Source organism: Hyperolius riggenbachi, chromosome 7 (genome assembly GCF_040937935.1).
Source record: "Hyperolius riggenbachi isolate aHypRig1 chromosome 7, aHypRig1.pri, whole genome shotgun sequence".
Taxonomy (NCBI): domain Eukaryota; kingdom Metazoa; phylum Chordata; class Amphibia; order Anura; family Hyperoliidae; genus Hyperolius; species Hyperolius riggenbachi.
This window is the reverse complement of record NC_090652.1, coordinates 170327984-170349066: the sequence shown is the minus strand read 5'-3', so window position 1 is coordinate 170349066 and position 21083 is coordinate 170327984. Positions and strand designations below refer to the sequence as shown.

General features: G+C 43.2%; 1 protein-coding gene across 1 annotated transcript in view; it reads left to right on the top strand.

Annotated features, from left to right (window-relative positions):
• LOC137526125 (importin subunit alpha-1-like) overlaps nt 1–16691 on the top strand; it is a 59391-nt gene extending 42700 nt beyond the window's left edge. Inside the window, exons 5-8 of the mRNA XM_068247345.1 lie at nt 5543–5776; nt 8313–8495; nt 11873–12022; nt 16550–16691. Of these exons, the coding sequence (XP_068103446.1) occupies nt 5543–5776; nt 8313–8495; nt 11873–12022; nt 16550–16645 (663 nt within the window). The 3' untranslated portion in view covers nt 16646–16691. The remainder of the gene's footprint in view (nt 1–5542; nt 5777–8312; nt 8496–11872; nt 12023–16549) is intronic.
• The last annotated feature ends 4392 nt before the right edge of the window (nt 16692–21083 follow it).

Below are 21083 nucleotides of genomic sequence, written 5' to 3'. Positions count from 1 at the left end.
ACCATGAGATTACCACCTCCCATCACCTAGACAGGACGAGCAGAATGCAATTTAAATACTACCTCCTGGGGCATGGCTATGCATGCAGCTTCAGGGAGCAAACTAGAATGTTGTTCTAATGCTGAAAAGGTAGCTAAAGTTGCAGAAGGCTCTACCCTCTCCCAATCTCCAGAAACCTACACTGTTTGGCAGGCTGCCTTGGTTACTTTAGCAGATAAGCTGACTAGTATATCCCATAGGACCCTTAAGCTTAAAGCAATCCGTGTTTATAAACAAGGGGATAGTACCGGCAAGCTCCTAAACCCATCTTATAGGGGAAGAATGGTTAATCTCCCATATCTCCTCAATTACTGACCAAAATGGTTCAATTATTCAGTGCTGCTGTGGGACACTGTGTGCAGGAACTACTACACGGCCTTGTATGCATCCTCTGTCCAATATTCTGACTCTCCGATTTCTATCTAATGAGGCGTTAGACCAGGCACTTGATTCTATGCACACAAATAAGTCTTCAGGCACAGATGGCTTACCACTTGAATTTTTTGAAAGAGCTGTAGCACTCTGGCCTCTCGTTTATTACATTTATATCATATCCTGCAGGAAGACAAACCACTACTAAAGTCTATGGCAGAAGCGATGATTGTAATAATCCCAAAGCAAGGAAAAGATTCCACAAAATGCCCAGGGCAGCGCACTCCCTATAGCTCTGCTAAAGGAAAATATAAATTTCTCCTAGAGCAATCTGGAAAATTGAGAGGGGGTATATATTAAGCATGGAATATGTGACTAAAACTTACATGGTATGCATTCAGAACAGTCACGTATGTGGTTGGGTTTTCCGGGTCATAAAACCATGATTAAATATGTGGAAAACTTCAAGGGGGCCGAATTTTTTTGCAAACCACTGTATGCTGTACGGTATTTTCCAGAATTTGATTGTATTTTTCAACCATTACATTGTAGACATTTTGCACAAGAATACTCTTCCGTCCTGTGTGATGTCTCTCGGCCAGTAGTTATCCCCTAGGTTGAACTTGGCTTCTAGCAGGCAATGAGCCCTGGATTGCCGATCGGTTTCCCTGGCAAGAACGCCAGCATCATCAGGGCAGGCTCATCGGAGGTTTCCCCGTGTGCTAGTGCCCACGTCTTCCCCACGTAGAAAAGCTCCACACATGCATACAAGCAGATAAATAACCCCCTCTGTTCCACAGTTAGTGTAATGTCTGGTAGTCATCGTTTTATCCCGTGCCTTCCAGACATTACACGAACTGTGGAACAGAGGTTATTGATCTGCTTGTATGCCTATGTGGAGCTTTCTATGTGGGGAAGACAGGTAGAGCCTTCAGAAGACGAATTTATGAACACTTATGGGATCAGGGAGTCCCATGACACACCAGTTGCACGACATTTTGCATGTTGCCTAAATGCTAATCAAGCTAAGGTTCGCTTTTTTTGGTCTAGACAGGGCGCACCAGGACCCCTGGGGGGGGGGGGGGGTGACTGGGACGGCAGGCTCCTCCAATGTGAGGCCTTTTGGATATATGAACTCAGTCTTTCGGGCACCAGGCCTGAATGAAGGCATAGACTTTGCTCCATTCTTATAAGGCTCCGCATTAGGAGGTTCCTCTCCCTTGGGGGGGCCTGTCGTCCCGTTTCGTCCCCTGTGGGTCCCCTTTTGCATCCAACACAAAAACAGAATTAACATCCACTCTCCTTACCAATTAATTGTCATACGCAGCCTGGACGTCAACCATCTGGACTCTTATCCTCGGCCCGTCGTGCTGATGCGTCCCCCCTTGGGGTGGATGCCCGTGGTGGCTTACTGCCACGGGGGCCCCTGGTGACTTACCCATTCTTTTCAGCCTTGATGGAACTTAAACAACCATATATAATTTAATTTTAATTGGCCTAGCTGTCAGTTAGGATAGTTTTTTGAGTTTGTGGTTAATGATGATTTGGAAATATTAATGATTTTGGGTAAATCACTCTTTGTATATAATTTGTGATGTTATGTGAATAAACTTTAATCTTGGGGAGTTTTTTTCCCCCTTGTGTGGCTGCTATGGCCCCCAGGGGTCCAATTCTTGTGATGGCCTCACTCTGAGTGCTGGGGTGCTGTGGGCTTATCACACCGAGGGGATATATCCACACATTACTTATATGGAAATGGTTTGTTCCCGGGGATGTACATTTATGATTACCCTTATCCTTAGGTGTGTGTGGTCCCGCGGTGCCCTTGTGCTGGATTGTTTGCCGTTGTATTGGGTACCCTTGTGGTATGGCGTCAAGGCGGCCCGGGGGCATCATTTAGGGTGGCCCGTTTTAGGCTGCCTTGGGTCCACTGCTGCGAATCCACGTATTCTCCCATGGCCATTCGCCTGGCCGCGCCTGGGATTGCTCCGTTCTTGGATCCTGTTTAGGCCTTAACTGTGTGTACAGCCCAGTTAAACTTCAAAGTCCACGAGAATCGCCACTGTATTTACTCGAACTGACTGGCTCCTTCCAGCCCCACACACAGCTTACTTGGTAAGCCTCTCTGCGTCTTCTCCACTTGTTTTGCTGTGAAAGTCCTTGATAGACTGCTATGTCTAGCCTCAGCCCTTGTCTGCCTTTCTCTTCGAGACATCACTGGGTTTCACTGCACCAATTGTAAGAAACTATACGTTGGTTGCTATTGGCTACAACACTACACCTTTTTTCCGGCACCAGCAACTCCTTAAGAGCTGAAAACACGACTCATCACAGCAACAGCATAGGAGATAGAACTTCTTAGGCGTCCTCAAAGTTTAGGAGTTTATTCAGTCAACAGACAGTACATTTCATTACATCTTAGCGAATCAGATTCTGTATTAAGTCTGTTGCGTTACAGCTTCTTGATTCCATTCCTGGTTAATGGTAATCAGTCTTTATCTTCTGTCTATCTATACTAAGTTACATCTATACTGCGTATATACAGCATACAGTTAGGTAAGATGGCAAGACATAAATAAGTAAAAGGTTGAAACCAGCCATCACAGGAAGCAAAGATATAGAGAGAGCCTCTCTGCAGCCTGTCACCTGCTTTTAATACTGGTGGTCAAAGAGTTAAAGGTGACATCATCTGAGCCATACTCCGCAAGCCTACAATTGGCTCAGACCCCTCGTGGTGTCATGACACGCACAGTGGATACTGCGCATGGCCTGGAAAACCCCATGTTCCAGGCATCGGTCATCCTGTTCCGAAACAATACTGATGTTTATGCCTATGTCTGTACATCGGGTAGATAACTCTTTACTCTTGGCTGGTTCTGTGTAAGACTGAAACACCCATGTTCCAGTGTTTCTAGAAATACTGTTTGAAGGGAGACTGCACATCAAGCCTTTTAACTAACCCAGTTCAGGTAACTGAGGCCTACATATAATACTTAAATTATAACCGCTCCCTCGCCGGCCTCTCCGACCACTCCATTCTCTTGTTAATTCCCCACAGTAATCTGGCCAGTCACAGCCAGTCATGCACTTTTGGGCATGCCCAGCCTTGTGCCCTTCCTAAGGCGCTTTCTTCGAGTGCGCAGTACTGCTGCGCAGGTGCAGAACATTCCCGGCTGTGAGAGCAAGATGGTGTGCATGTGTGTTCGAGCCACACATTTGCAGAAGAGCACAGCTGACCAGATTATTGGGGGGGATTATAAGAAAACAAAGCCGCCGGAGAGGAAGGCGAGGGACCCCACGCACTTCATGGGGCTGTAGGAAGCCCCAGGTAAGCATAAATGCACCAATAAAGCCCATCTCGGGTTTCCTGTAAGCCACGTACACACTACCAACTGTTGCTCGTCGAGGTTCAGGATCTGATCCCCTTGGTTGCCATTGCTGACCAGCACTGCGCACACACGTGTCAGCTGTGTAGCGGACAATTCACTAAGTTGCTATGCGGGAGGGCAACAGGAACGGCAAGCGCACATGCATGACGTCATGTGGCAAACTGGAGCAGCGTGAATAATGGGATTGGTGTCGTTGTGGGTGAGTAGATCTGCCTGGCAGATCGCTTGCGGGTTGCCGGCTGCCGTACACACGCCTGATTTGCTGAGGTGGTCTGCCAGGCCTTGGAAAGAATGTTTTGCTTCGGAGGTCCTCAGGTCCAAAAAGGTTGGAGACCCCTGCTATAGAGCCTTCTCGCTCCTCTCCCTGTCCCCTCCATTAAGTGCTGGCTCCCCTCATTTGAATTCCACGCCACGGGGGACTTAGAAAGTCTTCGGGAGCCTAGTCCTCCCGAAAACAGGTGGCTCCATACTGCACAGGCGCGAGTGCACGAGAGGGTGTGCGCAGTATGGAGCGGGCCGTGTTCGAGAGCACTCTGGCTCCCGAAGACTTCCGAAGTGGCATAGAGAGCATTATTTGACCACAAAATGGTGAATGTTGCTACCGGGGAGCCAGCACTGGAACGGGACTGAGAGGAGCTGGAAGGCTATTTAGGACCCCAGAGCCTTCCCTCTCCTTAGGAAGTATCTGGCTGATTGATTTTAAGAAGCTAACTGCCTCCAGCTATTGGACGCTGTTACGACCCTGACATCTCAATTAGGATGTGTTCTGGGTATATGTGTGTGGAGGTGAGACTGTTAAACAGCCGCAATGCACAGTAAAGCGCTCTGTTGCTTGGATGTTTACGTTTTAACAATGTATACATATAGAGATGAGCGTAATGACTTAATTATGATTTCGCGAAATTTTGCGTAATTAGTGTAATTACGATTATGGCCGTAAGTACATAATCGTAATGAAGGATTTCGCGAAATTCCGCGTAAGCGTAATTTTCGCATTACAGTGGGTATCGCAAAATTACGTTTGCCTTGCATGCAACCGTTTGTAAGCGTAGTTACATAACGTAATTTCACGATAGTTCATATTACTGTAAGCGTTAATTTTCGCGTTACGGTGGGTATCGCGAAATTACATTTGCCTTGCATGCAAACGTTTGTAAGCGTAGTTTACACCCTTGAACTGCGCATGCTTAGTTTTTACATTAACGCGAAAAAGCGTTTATATGCGAAAATTTGTTAGCGTTCGTCTGACTACCGCTGATTCGCTTCTGATTGGCTAATGCGAACAAGTAATTTTTTTATAGCTAACCAGTAATTACGAAATTCGCGAAATTACGTTATGGTTTAACGCGAAATTACGCGTTGAAAATTACGCTTACGGTATTTTCAATTACGATTTTAATGGCAATTACGCTACCATAATTTCGCATCGTAATAGCAAATTTCGCATGCGTAATTATAGTAACGCGAAATTTCGGCTCAACCCTATGTATATGCACTTCATATTATACATTATACCTTGTTTCAAATCTGTTTATTATAGTTATTGAAAACTGTTGTGTACAGAGAAGCAGATGTGATGTATAAGCTATAAGAGGGACAGTTGTTATGCCCTGCCTTTTGCAGAGGGGTTCCATCTGCTTTTAAAAAGAAAAAAAAAATCCAGCAGTGAGCATACTGCAATTTTGGTGATCCTTAAGAAGCTGCTCTAAGATTTCATAATAAAGCCAGTTCTATTTCCTCAGACACCTGCTCTCCGTGCTCTTGGAAACATAGTCACTGGAACGGACAAGCAGACCCAAGTGGCTGTAGATGCTGGAATGCTGTCAATCTTGCCTCACCTACTTCGTCATCCAAAGTCCAGTGTTCAGAGGGAGGCAGCGTGGGCTCTTAGTAACATTGCTGCAGGACCAGCTCCTCAGATTCAACAGCTTATAACATGCGGTCTTCTTAATCCACTTGTGGAACTTCTGAAGAAGGTATGTAGATGTCAGCTAACTTGGTTGAATTTCTATCAACACTGTAGTATTGCTTGTTCTTTGCAGTTCGCTCAGCCCTTCAAACGACCATCTAACTGCAGCTTGAAGGGGGTATTGGGCTTGAAGTCTGCCTGAGAAATGAGTTGTGAACCATCTATCTTCAATCCTCCTTCAGGACAACTGACCTATTTGGCCCATCTGAGGAAATGTTTAATGTGTACCCTCAGCAAATCAGTTTGTTTTTCCAGCCAGGACACAGGCAAGAATATATGCTACACTGAATGGTCACCCTTGCTTTATTGAAAAATTTACTTAATTGAAAAAATACATCTAAGTACATTTTTTTAATTTATTTTTTCCCCAGAGTGAAATTCACCATAAATTACTTTTTTCCCCCCTATGTTGCTGACTTACAGTAGTTGTCCAAACCTGTCAGATCTGACTGGGTTTGTAAAAGTCAAATTCCTCATGGATGATTCTCTGTATTAAAGAAATTCTTGTAAAGTGTCTATGCAAAGATAACGGTCAGCCTCCCCACTCCTTCACAAGTTCTGGCAATTGGACCGAATTGCCATTTATTAAGTGCTTTTTAAACAGAAAACCTATTAGGAGAAGATTAATCCAAAACTTGTTATACATGTCAGATTTTGATACCTACTGTGACAGCAACTTAAAACATGATTTATAGTGCATTTTTCTCTGGGACAAATGCACATGTTATATGTATGCATACACGTGTATTTTAAATTTCACAATTTTTTTTGCAATAGTGGTCCTTTTAAAGGGAGTCTGAAGAGAGCATAAAAAGATTCTCACCTGAGGAGGGAAGGCTCTGGGTCCTATAGAGCATAGGTCCCCAACCTGGGGGCCGCGGCCCCCTGGGGGTCCTTGGGAAGATTTCTGGGGGGCCGCGGCTTCTCCCTCTCCCCCCGCGGCCGCCGCTCCTGTTACCTTATGAGCGGGCGGCCGCTTCCTTCCTTATATTCCTCCCGGCTCTCCTCTTCGCAGCATGTCGTATTACAGCAGCGCTTCCTGCGCGGCTGCTGTAAGGAGCCAAGGGAGCCAGGACAGCGGTTCCCATGGTAACAGTGATGCGTATCGCCGCTACAGGAAGCCGCTACCCCGCCTCCTTCCCTTCCTTACAGCAGCCGCGCAGGAAGCACTGCTGTAATACGACATGCTGCGAAGAGGAGAGCCGCGGCTGGAGGAATATAAGGAAGAAAGCGACCGCCCGCTCATAAGGTAACAGGAGCGGCGGCCGCGGGGGGGATCACCTCTGCTAGCTACACTGGGGAAGCTATACTGGGGTAATTACTGGCTACACTGGGCTAACTGTACTGGGCTAACTGTACTTGCTACACTGGGCTAACTGTACTTGCTACACTGGGCTAACTGTACTTGCTACACTGGGCTAACTGTACTTGCTATACTGGGCTAACTGTACTTGCTATACTGGGCTAACTGTACTTGCTATACTAGGCTAACTGTACTTGCTATACTAGGCTAACTGTACTTGCTATACTAGGCTAACTGTACTTGCTATACTAGGCTAACTGTACTTGCTATACTGGGCTAACTGTACTTGCTATACTGGGCTAACTGTACTTGCTATACTGGGGTAACTATACTTGCTATACTGGGCTAACTGTACTTGCTATACTGGGGTAACTATACTAACCATATTGGGGTAACTATACTAACTAAAGTCCTTATACAGGGGCAACTGTGTTAGCTACCTATACTGGGGGCAATACCTACTTACCTATATACTACACTCAAAATCAGGGAAAAGGGGGGGGGGCTGCCACCGCCACTAACCACACCCCCCCCCCCCGGGGGCCCCAGAGAAGAGTTTGGTTGGGATAGTGGGCCCCGGGCTTAAAAAGGTTGGGGACCCCTGCTATAGAGCCTTCCTGTTCCTTCTATGGTCCCCGCGTTTCAGTGCTGGATGCCCCGTTAGCAGTCTCCGACAGATGGGTCGGATACTGCTCACTTCCACCGCTGTGGGAGGCTTCGGCAATATTTGGTAGCCAGAGTGCTTCCATAGACTGGCTTTTCCATACTGTGCATCGGTGAGAATGTATGCTTTTGCAGTACGGAGCGGGCATATATAGCACTGGGTGAGTATTTGCTGGGATTGTGAATTGTTTTTTCTGTCTTGCGGAAGAAGGTGATGTCCTGGATGCGGCATTTGTCTTAATCGTGGGAATGCAGTATGTGTGGACCTCAGCAGACTGTTTTTGGTCCTTTTTGCTTACGGATGCGATATCCATAACCTTATGTGGGTTGTCCTCAGTAAGCCTCCCTTATCTCTTGGTGATGGTGGGCACAGTAATGTATAAAGCTTGAGTACCACCATGGTGAAGATTCTGCAGAATGTATTACTGTATATGTGCCCATGTTTGTCACGTCATATTTCAGTTCAGGTGTGCTGTAAATTTAGAGCTTTGGATACAGGGGGATTAAAATAACATAGAAATCTGAGAAAATAATCCCCCCCCCCCCACCTTTTTTTGTTTGTTTTTTTATTTCTTAGGGTGAATTTAAAGCTCAGAAGGAAGCAGTCTGGGCAGTTGCCAACTTTACAAGTGGAGGTACTGTAGAGCAAATTGTACAGCTGGTACACTCTGGAGTGCTGGATCCACTGCTCAGCCTCTTAACTGTCAAGGATAGTAAGACAATACTGGTCATCTTAGATGCCATTACAAACATATTTCTAGTAAGTACTGCCTGTTAAATATTGCATCTAGAGCAGTATAGACCTATTTACAATTTAGTAGTTTGTTTAGCAAATCTTTGTTGGGAGTAAAATGGTTTCTTGGAATGTTACAGTAGCAGTAAAAAGTATGTGAACCCATTCCAATTATATGGATTTCTGTACAAATTGGTCATTAAAATGTGATCTGATCTTCATGTTCACGTCACAATAGACAATCACAATCTGCTTAAACGAATACCACACAAATGTTTCCATGTTCTTATTGAACACACCATGTAAACATTCACAGTGCAGGTGGAAGAAGTATGTGAACACCTCTCCAAGAGCTAATTGGAGTGTGGTGTTAGCCAGCTGGAGTCTAATCAATGAGATTGGAGGTATTGGTTACAGCTGCCCTGCCCTATAAAAACACACACCAGTTTTAGGTTTGCTTTTCCTAAGAATGGTTGCCTGGTGTGAATGATGCCTGGCTCAAAAGAGCTCTCAGAAGACCTACTATTAAGAATTGTTGACTTGCATACATTTGGAAAGGGTTAAAGTATCTCCAAAAGCCTTGCTGTTAATCAGTCCACAGTAAGACAAATGTCTATAGATGGAGAAAGTTCAGCACTGCTGTTACTCTTCCTGGGAGTGGCCGTCCTGTAAAGAATACTGTAAGAGCATAACGCAGAATGCTAAATGAGGTGGTGAATCCTAGTGTCAGCTACTGGCATATATGCGAACATCCCTGTTAGCGAATCTGATACATAAAACGCTAAACAAGGATGAAGCTCATGGGAGGATATCAGAGGAAGCCACTGCTGTCCAAAAAAACTCATTGCTGCATGTTTAAAGTTTGCAAAACAGCACCTGGATGTTCCACAGCAGTACTGGAAAAATATTCTGTGGATAGATGAAACAAAAGTTGTTTGGAAGAAACATACACTATGTGAGGAGAAAACAAGGCACAGCACACTAACCTCAAAACCTCGTCCCAACTGTGAAGTATGGTGGTAGGGACATCATGGTTTGGGGTGGCTTTGCTGCATCTGGGCCCGGATAAATTGCTATCATTGAAGAAAAAATAAATTCCCAAGTTTATCAAGTCCTTTTGCAGAAGAACGTAAGGCCATCTGTAAACCAGCTGAAGCTCAGCAGAAGATAGATGTTTCAACAGGACAACGACCCAAAGCATAGAAGTAAATCAACAGAATGGCTTAAACAGAAGAAAATGCGCCTTCTGGAGTGGCCCAGTCAGAGTCCTAACGTCAACCCGATTGAGATGCTGTGGCATGACTTCAAGAAAGTGGCGATTTACACCAGCCATCCCAAAAATAATGCTAAATTTGAAACAGTTCTGTAAAGAGGAATGGTCAAAAATTACTCCTGGTCGTTGTGCACGTCTGATCTGCAACTACAGGAAACGTTTGGTTGAAGTTGTTGCTGCCAAAGGAGGTTCAACCTGTTAGTAAATCCAAGGGTTCACATACTTTTTCCACTTGCACTGTGAATGTTTACCTGCTGTGTTCAATAAAGACATGGAAACGTTTAATTGTGTGGTATTAGTTTTAAGCAGACTGTGAATGTCTATTGTTGCGACTTAGATGATCAGATCACATTTTATGAACAATTTGTGCAGAAATTCATACAATTCATTACCCAAACTTCAACTTGTGATTTCCTTTTTGAATTCTATTTCCTTAAATTAATGTTTAATGCAGGACCTGATACAGTATATTGGCTTTAGGGGACAAGAAGCAACATAAAATTGCCTGGAGGTTGTATTCTTGTAAGATGGTTACTCTCCTAAAACTGCAAAATATTTTCTGAACTTTACAAATGAAAGTAAATGAGTTTATTTTACTGGATCCTATCCAGTCTCTGATCTCTAAATTCATATGAAATTGGAGACCACCTAGGGTAAAAAAAAAGCAACCATGCACAGACCTTTGCTTGGTTGGGAGGGGGAGGGGCTTCCTAACCTATATAATTACCTTGTGGACCAGTTTTTGCTTACTTGACACGTTGGTTTAAGATGGCCGTATATCTTGAAGACACTACTTTTCAATTAAAAAAACAACTTTCAATAGTCAGCCAAAGTAAGTTATTATAACAATAATTAATAATCCAAGCATTTCTATAGGGCTTTTCTCCTGTCGGGCTCAAAGCACTCGAGCTGCAGCCACTGGGTCAAGAGGCCACCCTGCAGCATTAGGGGTTCTTGCCTTGCCTTTAACTCCTTACTGAATAGCTACTGACCCTAGCCAAGATTCAAACCCTGGCCTCCCATGTTAAAGGCAGTGCCCTTAACCAGTTCTCTATGCAGGCACTAGTTGTCTTTTTGGTTGTTCACCTTTGGCATAACAATTCAAATAGTCCTACTACAATTTCCAACAGTTTTCTAAAATCCTGATTAGCAATCCTGATTTTCGTCTAGCTTGTGACATTACAGAGACTTTCCATTAATGGTTTGAAAATTGGGTTGACGGATGAGCTTTTTGTGAAGTAGATTACCTTATTACTACAACCCAGGTATTTGCTTCAGACCAGGGAGTCAACCAGTCACACCCGTATCCACCCAAGGTGCAGCAACAGTCCAGACAAAATATACGACTGGGTCTCGACCTGGATTTTAGGCCTGATTGGCCAATTTTATTGTATGTACCACAGTGCTGTTTGCACTGTGGTACATACAATAAAATTGGCCAATCAGGCCTAAAATCCAGGTCGAGACCCAGTCGTATATTTTGTCTGGATGAGCTTTTTGTCCCTAGGCTTTTACAAAGTACTAGGGGACATGATCTGCGCATGGAGGAAAAACATTTTAGTCATTTATTTAGGAAAGAGTTCTTTACAGTAAGAGTGATTAAGATGTGAAATGCATTGCCACAGGGAGTAGTTATGGCAAATTCTATATCTAAATTTAAAGGGGGCTTAGATCCTTTCCTTACGTTGAGACATCCATGGCTATAAGTAGTAATGCCCAGTGGTGCCGGTCTAGGGATTTTATCTGATTGCCATCTGGATTAGGGAAGGAATTTTTTACTTTGGTCTAATTGGACATGCCTTGTAAGGGTTTTTTGCCTTCCTCTGGATCAACAGCGATATGTGAGGGAGCAGGCTTGTGGTGTACTTTTTCTGGTTGAACTTGCTGAATGTGTGTGTTTTTTTTTTTTTTTTCCAACCCAAATAACTATGTAACTGTGTCAAATCAAGATATTAAAATATAAGAAACAAACAAACCATTCTGCATTTTGGTTATTGTCCCTTACTTTAATTTGGTTACTCTGTACTCCACTTTGATAAACATGCAACATTTGTCTTATTTTTGCATATTCCTTATGAAAATTTTCATTTGTTTATAACATCAGCTTTCTGGCTTTTTATACCCACTTTAGGCTGCTGAAAAGCTTGGTGAACTGGAAAAATTATGTTTGGCCATAGAAGAATTGGGAGGCCTGGAAAAAATAGAGGCTCTGCAGACACATGACAACCATATGGTATACCATGCATCTTGGGCTCTCATAGAGAAATATTTCTCAGGCGAGGTATGTTGCATATTCATCAACCTTATTGTGAAAGTTTTAAGAAAAAATTGCAATCATTAACCCAGTAAGTTAAATTCATAAAAAAAATAGAAAATCCTATTCAATGCCAACCAGCAGCTGCAGAAACCGAGGCGTAGCAATATGGGCCTCAGAGGCTGTGACCACACCAGGGCCAGAGGGGCCCTACCTCAACCTTGATTTTGGCTCTCTATTGGTTGTGTGCTGGACTGCTGGTAATATAAGAATCACTTCTATAGATGCTTTAAAAAAGTAGTAATTTACAAACTTTTCTCAATACTCTTCTTGCACCTCTGACACTGTGGTTGCCCTTGGCAGGGTTTGGTGCACCGTATGAATTGTGTATAGAATGCCTGGGGGGTGTGGGGCTCAATGTATAACTTGCACCGGGGCCCATAGCTCCTTAGCTACGCCACTGTGCAGAAACATTTTGGGACTCACAAAAGGGGAAATAAAACTCAGGATGCTAGCAGAATATTGCCACTGTTTAACTCTTTTGTAAGACTACATCTGGAATATTTAATAGTTTTGTTTACTGGATTACAGGAAGAACATTTTTGGAGTTCTGTAGCAAGTGTAGAGATGAGCCACAAACTTGACTAGAGGGATGAAGGGTCTCTTACCAGGAAAAATGATTTTTGATGAAATTGATCAAAAATCTGTGGGTACTGCATGGCTGGTCTCACCCATTGATTATTGTGCCCCCCCTTACTGTACATGACCATCATTTGTCCCAAAATCAATTGGTGCTAGTGATGCATGCCTGTCCCTCTGGCAATCGAGGATATTCTATCTGGCACAATCGACCAAATTGATTGATTTCTGGCCAAAAATCATCAGGTATAGTTTTTAGGATAGGTTTCTAGCATATTTGATCAAATGATCAAATTGACACAAATATCCACCTTTCTTTCCTCTGTTCCTTGATCCGATTTTTTTTTTGTTTTTGTTTGTTTTTACTAATAACCAATTTGTAGCTGATTTGTATTTCTCATTCTTCACCTCTGGGCTGGTAATTACTGTTCCATGGTCTCCATGGATAGATGATTTTTCAGACTTTGTCCATGTATTTTCCTTTTTGATCTGTCCAAGAATTAGCATTTTTTGATTTATTGGTCTTGTTAATTTGACTTAATGGATTCCACCAAATAGTACTTAAGTGTTCAATATAAAACGTATCAAAACCTGTGTGTCCACATTGTGACCACACATTAAAATGGTATTGTGTGGCGTCTAGCACACGAACTGATACTAGCTCCTCCCCAAACTCAGAAAGCAGTAGTACCGTCCCTATATATTAACTACTTACTGCACGCCATGCAGTATATCTGCACCCTGCAGGACTTCATCCGGAGTCCCAGAGACTTAGATACTAGTCTCTCACCGATGGCCGTGTTCCCGCGCACATTCTCGCTGTCACCCCTTAGTGGGGAGATCAGTGAATGGGTTTGCAGTTCCCATTCATGATCTAAGTCCCCGTTTCAATGATTGCTGGTCAATGAGATGCCTGTGGTCATTTTAAAAAAACACATGAACACATAACTTCCTATTAGCGTACTGACCGTATACAAAAGAAAAAGAGGACATTTTGTGGTCAAATAGTAAAATTACACCTACATTTTTTTTATTAAATAAAACTACATATATTAAAATGAACCCTTACATCCCCACCCATCCTTAGTTACCCAAATAAAACATTTGTGTATTTAAAAAAAAAATACAAAATACAGAAATGGTTACCTTATGTACTGAACTTTTTATAATATGCATGTCTTGAGGGTGTATTACGGTTATTTTTGCATATATGGGCTTGTAATTAGTGATGGTCACAAAACGCACAAAAAAATTACACCTTTATTTACAAAAAAAATATCGTCCTACATTGTGCTAAGGAAATATTTTAACCACTTCAGGATCAGAGTGTTTCCCTTAAAAAAAAAAAAAAAAAAAAAAAAAAAAAAAATTTTCACATTTCAGTGCTTCTCCTGTTCATTCAGCAATAACGTTATTGTTAAGGTGCATACACACATCAGACTATAGTCTTTGGAAAATGAAAGATCACAGACCAATCTTACCACCCTTCATGTAGTATGAGAGCCATACCTTCACAATATTTTCTATGGAGCTGAACTCTCCATCAGAAAAAAAAACTTTGCAAGATGCTGCACACACACAAAAGATCAGTATCTGCAAAAGATCTGTTCCTGCCAAAGATCCGTTCCTGCAAATTGTATTCATAGTCTGAGATCTGCAGATCATCATACACACCTTGTTTAACTGACATTCATCTGCAGATCAGACAATCCTCTGCAGATCTGAAAATCCATCCTGGTGGATCTGATCTGCAGTTAAACAAGGTTGTTTAAAAGGAAATTATGGCAGTCTCCATATCCTAATCTCTTCAGTTTCCCTTTAAACATTGCAATAATCGGGACAAAGGGGCAAATAAAATGTGTGGGTTCTATGCACCGTAGAACGTTTTATTTTAAAGGGAAGGTTCAGGGACTATAAAAAATAAATAAATAAAAAAATCCACATCCACTTACCTGGTGCTTCCTCCAGCCCGTGGCAGGCAGGAGGTGACCTCGGTGCCGCTCCGCAGGCTCCCGGTGGTCTCTGGTGGCGCGGCCGACCTGGCCAGACCGGCGGCCAGGTCGGGCTTCTTCTGCGCTCCATTCTGCGTCTCACTGGTGCGTGCTGACGTCCTCCGGGCTGTACTGCGCAGGCTCAGAACTACTGAGCCTGCGCAGTACAGCCCGGAGGACGTCCGATGTCAGCGCGCACCAGTGAGACGCAGATTGGAGCGCAGAAGAAGCCTGGCCAGGTCGTGAGCGCCACTAGAGACCACCGGGAGCCTGTGGAGCGCCGCTGAGGGCACCTCCTGCCTGCCACGGGCTGGAGGAAGCCCCAGGTAAGTGGATGTGGGTTTTTATTTTATTTTTTTTATAGTCCCTGAACCTTCCCTTTAAGACTATAATGGCAGAAAACTTTTTTTCTTATTCCCATTAAAATGCATAAAATAATTCTTAGCATAATGTAAAAGAAAGCCTAATTGGTGGCAAAAACAAGATATAGATAATTTTGTTGTGATCAGTAGTGATTAAGTTATTGGTGAATGAAAGGGAGAAGCACTGAAAGGTGAAACTTGCTCTGGTCCTTAAGGGGAAAAAATCCCTTAGTGGTTAAACACATCATTGATCTAATGCCTAGTACACACCATACAATTTTTTTCTGTAAGATTTTCTGTTAGACTTACCTGCCAGATAATTTCCAACATGTTGGAAATTATCTATCTAACCATCTAGCTGCCTAGCAATTATGCATTGTTCTACTCAGCAGGAGATAACCAGAAGACAATGCACCAGAGATAATGACCAGTCTTTACCAGTACTTTACAGAAAATCTAATTACAGAAAATCTAACAGAAAATTGTATGGTGTGTACTAGGCATTATTCGTAAGGTGGCCATACACTTGTTAGATCAGAAATCTGATCTATCTGATGTGTTTAGGAACATTTTTTACTAGGAACAGATTTCTAATAGATTTCAGTATGAAATCTGTTGAAAATCAATCTGATGGCTTTTTTTTGCCATCAGATTTCCATTCGGTCCAATGTAAAGTAAGCAATCTCAACAGATCGACCTAGATTTTTCCAGCATGTCAGATCGATTGAAATCTATCGAAATTGATCGAAATCGGCTGCAAATTGATCAATCGCTATCGATTGGCCACTAATCTGCTCAGTGTATGGGCCCCTTTAATGCTAATGTCCAGGCAGGACAGTACTTCTGGAGAATTCTGGTGTGCAAATCTGTAGGTGAGATGACTGAGGCTGCAATCAAGAGTCCTTAGTCTATAGTTCTGTTTTGGCCAGACTGACCTTGCATTCCACCCTTGGTTATGCAATATAAAGACAGCAGATGTAGTTGTGCAGCACTTGCTTTTAATTAGTGATAAATGGTAAGCTGCTTGTTAGAGCGTCTCCCCTCTGGCAGTCCTGGTGACTACATAAAGGCTTCAACAATGTGCTTTATACCTTTAAAGATTGAGACCACTGTAAAATGTAAAAATGAAATTGGCTCCTAACTGGCACACAGACCTAAGCTATCTTTCGAAAGTAGAGCTTAGCGGTGGCTTGCGTGCATGATCCCATTTGGGAGAGTTAAGTCTGTGTAAAATTTGACGCCTCCGGCTTGGCGTATTAGAGTACGTCCGGTCAAAGATATTAAAAAAAAAAAAAAAAGAAAAAAAAAAAAAAAGAAAAAATACTTTCACATTTTTTTTTCCGGCTTTAAGTTTTTAAAAATATTTTTACTGTCAGGATAGCTAATTTTTTATTCTCCTCAACTGAGATGCTAGCACACTTTATACTAGCTCCAGGTTTTTTGGGAGGGGGGTGTTCTGTAACTAGAGCCCTAAAATATGCACTTTTCTTAGTTAAAGGTAATATTTGGATCACCACCGTTAATTCAAATTATGTTTTTGTATTTTTTTTTTTTTTTATTAGGAAGGGGATGGTATGGCTGAACTAAACCCAAAAGCAGATGGAGAAACTTACACCTTTCAAGCACCGAATTTACAAAATGAAGCATTCAAATTCTAACTGTTGAACTTTTACTAATATATATAGTTATATAAAGATGAAGTATGTACTTTGTTAATTAAATATTACGATGAAAGCAGTCATCCATCCATATTTGGTTTTTTTGTTTGTTTGTCTGTTTTTGCAATGTCTGCTGGTAAATCTTAAAATGGACCTGAACTCTTGCACGGACAGAAGGAAAGCATAGACAAATGCACCCTGTATGTGTTGAGGGAATGAGAAAGGGTAAACTCTCTAATCTGTGACGTATCACAAGTTGTAATTTGATCCCTCAGCCATGTCAACTGACTGCCACAGCAGAGGCCAATTTGAAAGCACAGGATGATAAATAGTCCGCTTCCATGAAAGCAGGAAGTAGATACACTGCAGATTTATTGCAGGAATTGTATCAGCTGTAACAAATGTTTTTTTCTTTAAAGGTTATTATTCTGTTGTGTATCTTTGACGGAAGTTTTGAGTTCAGGTCCGCTTTAAGAAAAACACTGATTAGGGTCAAACAAAAGCAAAAGGTATGATCAATAAACTGATGATCGTTCTAATGTTCTTATAGCTGCTGTTTCAGCATTTAGTCTAATGCTGATTAAACTTTTACAGTTCATAAAGGCTGTCTGCCTTGAAGCTCCAGAAAGACATTCCTACCACTAGTTCTCTTCCTGTGGCCCTATCTATGAGACTGAATTAGACAGTGTCTTAGGTAGCCCTGAATTAGGTGCGTACGTTAAAGCACCAGGAAAACCATGCAAAGTCCATCTAAATAAACTCAAATTAAATATCTAGTACTGAAAAGGTATGGTGATAAAGTCTAGCAGCAAGGTAAGGAACGAGAAATCTTATGCTCAAGAGGTATATAGACTACTAAATGACGGCCAATTATGAGGGATTATCTGATCTGGTTACCTCTCACTGGCGCACGGAAGGGGGTGTTCCGGGTGTCTGGAACACCCCCCTTCCTGCACCGAGACCGGAAGTGGAGCTGCCGTATGTGTGTGCGGCCGAGGGTCTTTACTGGCCTGCCGCGAGGCCTCACGCTGCGGCGGGCCTCGCTTGCAGCTGACGTCTGGCCTACGCGCTCCAGGCAGAGCTGAGTGCGGGGAGAGAGAAGAGTTTCCACTTACCTTCCTCAATCCTGCCGGCAGCTACTATCTACTTCCTGTCCCGGCCAGCGTCTGTCGCTATGGTAACAGGGCCCCCTGTGATGATGTCACTAGCGCACAGAAGGGAGTGTTCCAGGTGTCTGGAACACCCCCCCCCCTGCACCGAGACCGGAAGTGGAGCTGCCGTATGTGTGTGCGGCCGAGGGTCTTTACTGGCGGCAGGAGCAGGGGCGCCGCGAGGTCTCACGCTGCGGGGGGCCTCACTTACAGCTGACGGCTGGTGTCTGGCATACGCGCTCCAGGCAGAGCTGAGTGTGGGGAGAGAGAAGAGTTTCCACTTACCTCCCTCGATCCTGCCGGCAGCTACGATCTACTTCCTGTCTCGGCCGGCATCTGTCGCTATGGTAACAGCGCCCCCTGTGATGACTTAACCGCATGTCATCACGGGGAGCTCTTACCGATGCGACGCGCGCCGGGAGAGGCTGAAGATAGAAGCTGCGTGCAGGATGAAGGCAGGTAAGTGGAAACTCCTCTCTCCCCGCTCCCCCCGCCAAACCAGTAATACCCTACTGCTAAATCTATACTGGGGGACATATACCTATATAACTTATACTGGGGGACAGATACCTATCTAATCTTTACTGGGGGAAATATATCTATCTAATCTATACTGGGGGACATATACAGTATCTATCTAATCTACAGGGAGTGCAGAATTATTAGGCAAGTGGTATTTTTGAGGAATAATTTTATTATTGAACAACCATGTTCTCAATGAACCCAAAAAAACTCATTAATATCAAAGCTGAATATTTTTGAAAAGTAGTTTTTAGTTTGTTTTTAGTTTTAGCTATTTTAGGGGGATATCTGTGTGTGCAGGTGACTATTACTGTGCATAATTATTAGGCAACTTAACAACAACAAAATATATACCCATTTCAATTATTTATTTTTACCAGTGAAACCAATATAACATCTCAACATTCACAAATATACATTTCTTCTGACATTCAAAAACAAAAAAACAAATCAGTGACCAATATAGCCACCTTTCTTTGCAAGGACACTCAAAAGCCTGCCATCCATGGATTCTGTCAGTGTTTTGATCTGTTCACCATCAACATTGCGTGCAGCAGCAACCACAGCCTCCCAGACACTGTTCAGAGAGGTGTACTGTTTTCCCTCCTTGTAAATCTCACATTTTATGATGGACCACAGGTTCTCAATGGGGTTCAGATCAGGTGAACAAGGAGACCATGTCATTAGTTTTTCTTCTTTTATACACTTTCTTGCCAGCCACGCTGTGGAGTACTTGGACGCGTGTGATGGAGCATTGTCCTGCATGAAAATCATGTTTTTCCTGAAGGATGCAGACTTCTTCCTGTACCACTGCTTGAAGAAGGTGTCTTCCAGAAACTGGCAGTAGGACTGGGAGTTGAGCTTGACTCCATCCTCAACCCGAAAAGGCCCCACAAGCTCATCTTTGATGATACCAGCCCAAACCAGTACTCCACCTCCACCTTACTGGCGTCTGAGTCGGACTGGAGCTCTCTGCCCTTTACCCATCCATCCACGGGCCCATCCATCTGGACCATCAACTCTCATTTCATCAGTCCATAAAACCTTAGAAAAATCAGTCTTGAGATATTTCTTGGCCCAGTCTTGCCGTTTCGGCTTGTGTGTCTTGTTCAGTGGTGGTCGTCTTTCAGCCTTTCTTACCTTGGCCATGTCTCTGAGTATTGCACACCTTGTGCTTTTGGGCACTCCAGTGATGTTGCAGGTCTGAAATATGGTCAAACTGGTGGCAAGTGGCATCTTGGCAGCTGCACGCTTGACTTTTCTCAGTTCATGGGCAATTATTTTGCGCCTTGGTTTTTCCACACGCTTCTTGCGACCCTGTTGACTATTTTGAATGAAACGCTTGATTGTTCGATGATCACGCTTCAGAAGCTTTGCAATTTTAAGAGTGCTGCATCCCTTTGCAAGATATCTCACTATTTTTGACTTTTCTGAGCCTGTCAAGTCCTTCTTTTGACCCATTTTGCCAAAGGAAAGGAAATTGTCTAGTAATTATGCACACCTGATATAGGGTGTTGATGTCATTAGACCACACCCCTTCTCATTACAGAGATGCACATCACCTAATATGCTTAATTGGTAGTAGACTTTCGAGCCTATACAGCTTGGAGTAAGTCAACATGCATAAAGAGGATGTGGTCAAAATACTAATTTGCCTAATAATTCTGCACTCCCTGTATACTGGGGGACATATACCTATCTAACTTATACTGGGCATATACCTATCTAATCTATACTGGGCATATACCTATCTAATCTATACTGGGGGCATATACCTATCTAATCTATACTGGGGCATATACCTACAGTATCTAACCTATCAACGCATATCGAATCGAACCCTGATCGAGCATGTTGGATTTTATTGATTCGATCAGCGATCAAAATCGTATGAGAGGGGGGGTTGTGTTGCCCACAGCAATGTAAAGCCCATCTACACCATATGATTTTTCATGCGATCGATATGCGATCGCTGATCAAATGGATAAAATCCAACATGTCCGATCAGGATTCTATTCGATTTGCGTTAACACCAATTTCAAAAGTTGCAGAACACTCTTTATTGTACCAGTTCCACAGTTAATCCAATAGTTGTAGAGCCTTACAGGGTCTCTCTTTCTCAAGGCGTGTGGCATATGCATTGGGAAAGAGACCCTGCGAGGCTGCCAAAATAATTGTCGGGTTAACTGTGGAATTGGCACAATGAAGAGTGTGATGCCACTTGCAACACTAGTAATCTTTATCAAAGAGATAGAAAACTAGTATAATATTTGTGCTTTGATCCACTATGAACTTCATATTGTTCTTAGCCGAGATAAAACTTTCAGGAATCCACCCCCCCCCCCCCCCTCCTTGAAAATCCATGCCTGGACAGATATAAGAAAGCAGAAAGAAGAGTTAGGTTTCAACAAATCTAGGCTTCTCACAATACCTCCCAGGTAGGACTGTTGTCTCTGAGATAGATAAGCTGTCACAAGAGCCCTAGTGGTCTGACCGCACTTAGCCTTCTAAACGGTGCCAGCGCACAGATCGTGCGAACTCTGGTCGCAGTCAATGCGCAGGAACCGTTAAGAGATAGCCGCAGACAAACCACGAGGGCGCCTGTGAGATACGGGTAATTACAACTTCACACACTGGTTCAGGATAGATCTGTCACCACCGCGGTTACCATGGGACCGAGGAGCCCACTGACTGACTAGTCCTGCGAATAAAACGGTTAAACACATGATATTCTGTCTAGCCAACAACAAACAAACAGTAGCGTA